Here is a 9,273-nt window from a genome sequence, read left to right on the forward strand (position 1 = left end):
CTCCATCTTTACAAGTGGATCCAAACCACTACAACAAGGCTTTAATGGATTTCCAAATGAGTGCTGTAGAGGAGCGATATCTGTGAGCACCAACTCCTTAGTGCTATGATTGCTTTATTTCTGGCATAATCGCTGCATTAGCGCAGCCATATCTTTAAAGGCTCTCTGTCTCTAACCCTTGCTGCTGCCTTCCCCTGCAGGTTTGGCAGAGGGGCAGAATGAATCAGATGGGAACAGTTTTTTCTCCTCTTTGCTCTGAAGAGGGGAAATCAAAACAGAACAGGCAGCAAGGAATCAATACTGCTTTGGAGGAGTTAGTCCATGACTGTTTGCTTGGAGTAATTCCAGGATTTGTTTGTGTCAGGAAAGTGACAAATTGTCATATCCAAGTCTTCACCAGAAAAATGTTATCTGTGTGTCAGTTGGCCACTTGGCTTCCGATCCTCCCTTTTGTGATGTTTGAGGTGTGTGGGCCATATGGCTAAGATACAGAGGGCTGGATCACGTAGCTCTCTTGGAGACCTCTATACTGCTGTCCTGACAAAGATGGACTTGAGACCTGGGGCCTCAACAAGCACCACAGCTGCAGCACTCTCCTTCAGCCAAACTCAGCAGTAACAACTCACTCTGATGCAATTCTTCTCTTCAAGGGTCGCTGTGATGTCAACCTCAAGAACAACCGTAACCAGACACCACTGCACCTGGCTGTCATCCAGGGACACGTAGGGATGGTGCAACTGCTGGTCAGTGAAGGCAGTGATGTCAATGCTGAAGATGAGGATGGGGACACAGCCATGCACATTGCCTTGGAACGGCAGCAGCTAATGTCCCTCATGATGGAGAAGCACGAAGGGGAGATGGGATTGTCCCTTCTTTCCAAGGTGAGCTGGGAGTAGGAGAAATTCCAGCACCAAGGGCAGGAAAATGCTTGATGTTAGAATGACAGCAGATAGTGGGACCTAAGGGTGCAAAGGAAAGGAGGGAAACTGCATAAAGCCAGTCCAGATGGGGAGTGTGGAAACAAACCTTCTTGCTTGTGGGAAAGCAAGAATAGATCCTCTGAGGCCTCCGAGGGTATGCTTGAATTTATAGCATGAAACTTCACATAGTCAGACAACAATTCATACTGTCTCCCGTGATATTTTTATTAGCATTGTGCATTTCTTTCTTGACATGGGAAAGGTCATGAATCCAGTCACAGAGCCAAGAGTCCTGGGTTTAATTCATGCCCCAGAACCACAGCAATTCATTTCTGTCTGATGGCCTGGAAAATATGAGGATAGCTAACCGCAAACACCCCAGTTATCTGCAGATGTAGAGCAGAACGTGAGAGGTGAGACATATCAGGCTGAAGGATAAAGGCTATGTTGTTACAAAGCCTGAGCTGGATTTCACTGTGTTGCTCCATATTCATGGATATTTAAGACCTTTCAGGAAAGGCCTTTGATCTAGAAATCAGTGCCTGATATGCCAAGGACTGGAAGCTTAGTCTGGCTTTTTGGCAAAGATACTAAATTACCCCTTCAAAGTGTTCTGCCATCCGTGTAAATACCAACATGTGCACACACCAGATTTACAGTGCAAGCCAAGAGTGCAAACATTGGTTATACTTTATGGATGGAGTGAGAATGATTCAATTGTAGGGATAACTTAATACACTGGAAAATCTGGCGTAGGTTTTTTTATTGTAATTTGAAATGTTCAGAATAAATTAAACCGACGTTCTGAAAGGCTGCATGCTGTGTGCCAAACCACCCATTCCTCCTTTCTACCTGTTGGTGCTTGAAAAAGCCTAGTGCATTGCTGCTCTTCTGTTCTGCTCGTTACGAAGCTGCCAGTGTGGATAGAATGAGTTGATGGCTCAAGTGCGTGGCCAAAGATGCTGTAGCCTCAGGTCCTCAGGCTTTTCGAGCCACTGACATTCCACAGAGACACTCCACACCAGCTCAGCAATCGCTTCTTTCTTCTGAATTTCTCTGCCTGCAAAGTCAAGCAGAGGGGCCAGCAGCAAGGGTGGTTTTATCATCTTACTGAAAGTCTGCAGAACAGCTTTGCTAGCTGCTTGTGCTAGGGACAGCCAATAGCTAGTCCTGGACGCAGAAAGTCTTAAAGCAACATGAGGGATCTGTGCATGTCATTCCTGATACTATTTACAGTAACATTATATCTAGATGCTGTAGACTCCTTCACATCTAATTTTACTTGCTCTGATCTACATGCCCTTGTATTTTAAGTCAGTGGAAAATGTTTGTTGACTTCAAATTAGTTTGGATAATGTACACAAAAACTTGGGTTTTTAAATAGCTGTCGCTTACGGCTCCATGCACCAGCTGTTCATCAATTGCTACATACTCTGGTGTCTTCAGTGTGCTTCCTTTTCACTGCCTGAAGACATGAATGCCTGTTACTATGATTAGTAATGATTAGCACCAGTTAGGACCAGGCTTATGCACTCTTGTTCTTGGAATGCAAGATTTTAATCTACTATTTACATGCTGAAGAATCTTTTTTGTGTTTTCAAAAAAGAATGCCAAACTACACTTTCAAATTATAAGTACCAGAATTAAGAGTTTGTTTAGAACTTGATACAGATCAAAGCCACATTACAGAAGCTTTTTCTATTAACGGAGAGTGTTTCTCAACATCTTTTAGCTGCAGGCTTCTGGCTTTCTTGGAAATGTAGAGCTGAATGTTGGAACTGCTATTGCATGTTACTTAGCGCAAGAAGGAGCTGATATTAATTATGCAAACCATCGGGGAAAGACACCTTTAGACCTCATTACAGATGGAAGGATCATCCAGATCATCAAAGACTTCTCACAGAAATTCAGGTAAGCCATGTCCTCTGGAAACTAGCTATAGTATACTTCCTTGCAAAATGCAGAGTGCTCCCCACAGCACTGTAGTGTCAACTGCATGCAGCTTTTGTTCCAGGAGGGCTGAAGCATCTTTGAAACACTTTGGATGTTAGTCTGAGCACCTCCTGTTTCATCTGGAGCTGGTTGCTGACCCTGTGTTTCTGGAGGGGTTATTTAAGGGTGCATACTGCCATTTGACAGAGTTGAGAAAAGCGGATTAATACTGCTCAGTGCAAACTCGGCCTCTTGACTTACAGAGAGCCCTGAGGTAGTCTGAGAAGCCTGGACACTGAAGCCAAGAGCAACTCCTCGGAGAGTAGTTTTTGCTTTCATTAGATTCTGCAGTTACAGATATTTAAAGTCTGAAAAGAGAGGAAGTGCAACAAAAGAGTGGGCATCAGAATCTGCAGAATTTATTCTGCAGCTAGGTAAATGCTTGTTTTTCAGCTGATAAGAGAAATAGCTGAGAAAACACCAAAGGGAGAGTAGCAAGTCAAAGATGGCTTTATCTCAGGTTCTAAGAAGCACTTGTTTGGATTTTGACTCTGCAAACATGAAAGCAGAGTTCTGTTTGATCTGAGGGCACAGACCCACAGTCACGTTACCGCTGGAGGAGGAACCATGCAGCAGCCGCTGTAATTGGCCATGCTGCTGGTCCACTGTAAAGAAGAGGTGAAAAGTGTCCCATTAAACATCTTCCGTAGGAATTTTGTTAGTGGAGTATATGTTGGATTAAGTTTTTTTTTTTTTCTTAAAGAATGCCAGTTCTTTCAGACCGACATTTCTCATAACAGTGTACTGGTTTCAGCTCCTGTGCTGAGGTTTGGCTGGAGGATTTGGGGCGGTGTCTGCAGAGTTAAGGCAACCACTGCAGCGCGAGTGCTGCGTGCTAGATCACAGGCCTAAGCATACCATGGTGTGTCCCAGCATCGCACGCAGGAGCTGTCAGGACAGGATAGTTATTTATACCTTCTTAAGCTGCTTGGTTAGTCTGACTGAAGTTAATAGGTCTAGAAGAAGAAGAGTATCTGGGGTTTATATGCATTTATAATGAAGCTATTGCCACTTCGGTAGGAAGCTAGAGAGCAGTTTCCTCCCAGAAACTTACTGACTGTATCAAAAGACCAAAAAGCACCCTTTTGCAATACTCCCAGTGGGCCAGTGATTTCTTGGCAGTACTGAAGACATTTGCTAGTGAACGACCACCCTTGTCCCTTCTGTTCACTCATTAATCATTCTTGCAGTTTAGGTAGTAGGTCTAGCTAGCAGATGACCAGCTGGCAGGAGAAGTAATGGATGGGTGATGCCGAGGGCTTTGGATTTGCGGCTCATGATGCCAGGACAGAAGACTGAATCTGAGTCTGTATTATCATAGAATCATTTAGGTTGGAAAAGACCTTTAAGATCATCCAGTCCAACCATTAACCTAACATTACCAAGTCCTCACTAAACCAATCAAGGGTAGACTAGACTAAGCCATGTCCCAAAGTGCCACATCTACCCATTTTTTGAACGCTTCCAGGGATGGTGACTCCACCACCTCTCTGGGCAGCCTGTTCCAATGCTTGACTACCCTTTCCGTGAAGAAATTTTTCCTAATATCCAACCTAAACCTCCCCTGGCGCAGCTTGAGCCTATTTCCTCTTGTCCTTATGTAAGAGGCAAACTCACAAACAACCACCCCAAGCATTTTTCAGGAACTTGGAAATACGGAGGATCCTTAGGGCTGCACTTTTTAAATAGCTCCTAAAAGCTGACTCCTCCCAGCAGATGATTGTACTGTCAGTATCTTACTGTTGCCCTCCAAAAGAGCAGTTTCAACTTGTGTAAGTATTAGTCATCCCTGCTCTTTGCCTTTCTGTTTAGATAGATCCAGTCAGAATCCCAGCAGAGGCTGAGCTGGTCCTGCTAGGGCAGTGGGGGTTCACAGGTTTATGCTGCCTGAGCATTTGTGGCTCTGCCTCCATGTGGAGTGTTTGCCAGGGATCAGTCCAATGTTACCTGGTTGCTGAAGGAGGACCTCTGGAGTATGCAGCTCAAATGTTATTACATGTTCATGGTTGCAGGGAACAGCAGGTTTCTTCAGACAGCTCAGCCATCACCTGCAGCCTTCGCCGTGTGCACACCACCCCCAACACAATGACCAACCTTAGTGTCTCGAGTGTGGCGGTCCCCACAGAGTGCCTGGTCTGCTCGGAGCTGGCCTTGCTCATCCATTTCTTCCCATGCCAGCACAGTATTGTGTGTGAAGGTAAGTCCATTCTGGGTTTTTTTTCCTTTTTTTTAGTCTTTCTTTCCTGTTCTGCCACATAGCTTCCCTAGCTGGACTGTCATAAATCAAGCTCTGTTTAGACACAAAGCTATTGTGCTGGTTGTGTCCTAAAACAATCCCAGTGTGATTTCAGCATCACCATCTTAGATAAGATATCCAAAGCTATCTGCGAAAAGCACAGAGTGTTCTGACCACCTGCTGACTGGGACCCCAGGCAGCTTTGCTTGTGCTTGTAGATGCCCTGGATAATTCAGAAGGAAAGCCAGACGTTTCAGTTCTAGCTGGCAGCACTTTTTCTGTCGAAAACCTCCTGAGAAGGATTTCCCTCTTCTCTGGCTTTTGTTACTGGCTTGCATTTCAATTGTTTTAATGGCAGCCTGCTCAACCATGTCAGCAAGTTTGTTATCTCACAAGGCACTCACAGTCTGACCGCTGGGAGTTTGTAAGGAATGTGTGCCTGAGCCACATCCTTTCCCCTCAGAGCAAAGGGCTGTTATGATCCACAGTGCAGCAGGTCCAGTAGCACAGAGCACTGAGAACATAAAGGTGTTGTATTTGCTACTGGCGTAGGAAAGACTAAACCAAGAGACTAGGACGTAGCTCAAAGAGAAGGTAGTGTCCTCATTTCCGTGCAGAAACAATCTCTTAATCATCCAGGCAGATCTCAGGTTGTTCAAAGCTGATGTTTTTGAGTCTGTTGTCTTCCTCTTGATTTTGGCATCAGTGGGCTTAATTGTAATCTCTTCTTGTATCATTCATGGTAGAATGCTCCAGGAGAATGAAGAAGTGCATCAAATGTCAAGTGACAATAACCAAAAAACTGAAACAAGGTATGTTTGCTGTTCCTACCATTAAGTGCTGTGGGAAGGGTCCTGCACAGCATTAGTTTGAGCAGCATCAATGATTTTCAGTGAAATAAGCATAAGAAAGGGAGTTGATTTTTGTTGTTGTTGTTGGGGTGCGTTTTTTTTGAGGGGGGAGGATTGCCTGTTGCATTGACCACCTTTAGAGAGGAAAAGGTAGATTCTCTCAGGTGTCATGGGCCAAGCTCAAGCTGCATAGACAGGACATTTGAGGAAGCTTGTCCTGTGCCTGGCTTATTTTGTGTATTAAAAGCAAGTATCAGGTTCTCCATGTGTCAGTCTAACCATTTTCATAGGCAGTGATTTAACAGTGAAAATTTGCAAGAAAGGAAAAATTACGTGTTGTGAAAGCCTTGCTTCTCCCTTGGCTGAAATTACAGTGCCTATGCAGGGCTGGCATTAGCCAGCTATCCAGGAATCACTGAGCTGGATTCTTTTGATAAAGCTCTTTAGCCCAGTTTCAAACAGATTGTCTTCTGTCCATGTTAGCGTCCAGAATGGGCAACGTTACGCATATCAGCAAGCTAGTAGCAGGTTTGCACATGCCCTAGAATTAATGCAGGTTCCCCACTGAAGCTTTTTCCACAGCGGTTGTGAGAGTTGATGTCTTTCTAGCTGAGATAACTCTTATGGCAAGTGCACATGAAAATGAATTCCATGTCCTACTGCTCATGGCTTAGCATTGTGGACTCCTTTGTTGGAGTCAGGCTATAGTCTTGTGACTTGATGCCTGGACAAAAGCATAGGGGAGCCAAGAATCTGTCACGTGGCATTGGACATACACAGCTGGCAAAGACAGAAATCCTCTTTGGAACTCCATAATGCAAAAAATAGCAAGCTTACCTGTCAGTAGGCAGGCACATTTGTCTTTGCTACAAACTGGCAACAAAATAGTGATGAGAATTCCAAATGAGACATTTGCTTGCAGATTTCCACTGGAGAAAGAAAACCAAGGTCTCTTGAGAATATCAGCAGGCCTTCCCTATCAGTGATGTCTTCAGTGTTTGTCTTTAGCAAGCTCCCCGTCCCCAAACTTGCTTCACCTTTATGGATTTGAAATCACTTCTTGCACCACTGAAGTGCAACTAATTCCAGAATGTTGGGGAGAGGGACATCTATACTGAAGTGTAACACTACCTAATCAAAGATTGAGGAGCAGAAGATGAACAGTGGCTCTATTAAGCTGAAACCAGGAGTCATCTATTTATCTAAGCTGGCAGTTGTCCAGGATTTGGGGTTCTTTCGATTTCCTAGAGTTGGCCAAATGACTCTATTTGTCTAGCTTCATGTGTGCAAAAGTCGACGTAAGCGACATCAAATGGTTTATTCTTGTTTTACCATGCGTGTCCTGAAAGACTTAACCAGAAATTTGAATCCCAAATATGAACAGGAGGTTGAGAGAACATAGTACTGACAGCACTGTAAGGACTCCTGGACTAGTATGGCAGAACATCACGACCAGCTTTGAATGTTTACTTGAAGGTAGCAGCAGCATATTGCAGAACACCAAGGCAGGATATTTTAGACAACGTTTTGTTTCCTTTAAAAAATACCAAACCACCGCAAACAAAAACACACGCACGCACAAACCAGCTGAGCAACTAAATGGAGGAAGGCAACACTGGCCAGTCTGTAAAAAGCATCATCTCAGGCTTTTTATTTGAGGAATCCCTGGATAAGGCTCAGTGAAGAGAGTTTAGTCTGAACTAATTGCGACTCTTGAGGGGCAGAGTCTAATTAAAGAGACACTGCGTGAGGCAGAGCACACTAGTGACTAACTCTCTTCCTGCTCTCCACCCCTGCAGACAGCACCGAGGTGGAGTGCAGCCCAAGCTCTGAATCCACAGATCAGAGGAAGCTCATGGAGGAGCTGCAGAACCGCTACCGGCAGATGGAAGAGCGCATCACCTGCCCTATTTGCATCGATGACCAAATCAAACTGGTCTTCCAATGTGGACATGGCTCTTGCCCAGACTGCAGCACAGCCCTTACTGTCTGCCCCATCTGCCGGCAGGCTATCCGGGAGAGGATTCAGATCTTTGTCTAAGGATATGCTTGCTTCCCTTCCCATTCCCACCTCCCTCCTTTACTTCCTTTTTGTTTGCATTTTAGATGAGAAGCGCTAGTCAGGCTGATGTGTTTGGCTACCTGCAAAGCCATCCTGAAAGAGAGGGAAGCAAATAAGTGATGTGACTTGGGTGGAGGTGGAGGGGAGTCCCCTCTCCTTACAATGTCATAAGGCCAAGGAGCAGTGCTGGAGGGCAGGCAGCCCCCTCACCCTGTGCTGCTGATCCATCAGAAACAACCTGAAGTAAAGAACACTGACCTGTCTACTGAAGGCAGAAGAGACTTTCAGACCAGAGGCGAATAGACTTCCATGTGCAGATGTTTTCAACGGCATCCAACTCCAGCGACTGCATCATGTCTGGTGCCCTGCAGTGTCGGATTTGTGGCTTTGCACTGCTCTGAAAGGAGATGCTGTAGGAGGATATACCTTATACCTTGGCAGGCGATAGGAAAGCATATGCTTGCGCTTCACGTGAGGAGATAACAGAGGAGACCAGTCATGGCGTCAGTTCTCCCAGATGCCTGTCAGTGGTAGGGAGGTGATGTCCTAAGACAGCATGCTCTCTGAACAAGTACTTGTGGGTTCAACAAGAACTTGGACTGACAAAGGCAAATCTGGATGTAATGAGATCCTAAAGACAGAGTGTGTGCCTTAGAGATAAAGTAGTGAACACTGATTGGAGAAAACATGTTGTTATGACAAATATTTCTAACCTCTAAGTGACACTCTTCTTCCTTTTTTTTTTTTTTTTTTTTTTTTTTGGCACAAACCGTGTGTTTCAGAGACTTCTGAGCTTTCTATCCATAATGCCAAAGGCAGGTGTTAAATACGCCAATCAAAGTGTAAAGAAAATAAATAGTAATAATTAAGATATGAAAAAAAGGGATTTCATTTTTGTTTCTTTGTTTTGCAGAAAAACTTAATAAAATAAAATATATATTTTCCTGAGCATTAAAATGAATGTACAAACAGTAGCTGAAATATGGATTCAACTGTATTGTGTTTTCCAACTGTCTGACTGAAGAAATATTATCTGCTGAGTCCATCCTGTAAAATAACTGTTGGTGGAAATGGCAACCTGTAGGGCTAGTGTGCCGTGCGTGTGTGTATGTATACCTACGTGTTTGCGTGTGTGGTGTATATCTTTAATGACACAATTATACACAAGCATACTGTTTGTTACATATTGCAAGCAATATTTAAAACAAACAA

The 9,273-nt window shown here is 44.3% G+C and overlaps 1 protein-coding gene across 4 annotated transcripts in view; it reads left to right on the plus strand.

The window, feature by feature from the left end:
* MIB2 (MIB E3 ubiquitin protein ligase 2) overlaps window positions 1–9,261 on the plus strand; it is a 52,250-nt gene extending 42,989 nt beyond the window's left edge. For 2 of the 4 annotated variants that reach the window (XM_075721754.1, XM_075721758.1), the window contains 5 exons: window positions 651–881; window positions 2,653–2,831; window positions 4,925–5,109; window positions 5,895–5,960; window positions 7,799–9,261. In XM_075721754.1, the coding sequence (XP_075577869.1) occupies window positions 651–881; window positions 2,653–2,831; window positions 4,925–5,109; window positions 5,895–5,960; window positions 7,799–8,040 (903 nt within the window). In that variant the 3' untranslated portion in view covers window positions 8,041–9,261. Of the gene's footprint in view, window positions 1–650; window positions 882–2,652; window positions 2,832–4,924; window positions 5,110–5,894; window positions 5,961–6,921; window positions 6,995–7,798 lie in introns of those variants that run through there. The other 2 variants (XM_075721755.1, XM_075721757.1) reach the window with 2 other exon arrangements.
* The last annotated feature ends 12 nt before the right edge of the window (window positions 9,262–9,273 follow it).

This window comes from Pelecanus crispus, chromosome 15 (assembly GCF_030463565.1).
Source record: "Pelecanus crispus isolate bPelCri1 chromosome 15, bPelCri1.pri, whole genome shotgun sequence".
NCBI lineage: Eukaryota > Metazoa > Chordata > Aves > Pelecaniformes > Pelecanidae > Pelecanus > Pelecanus crispus.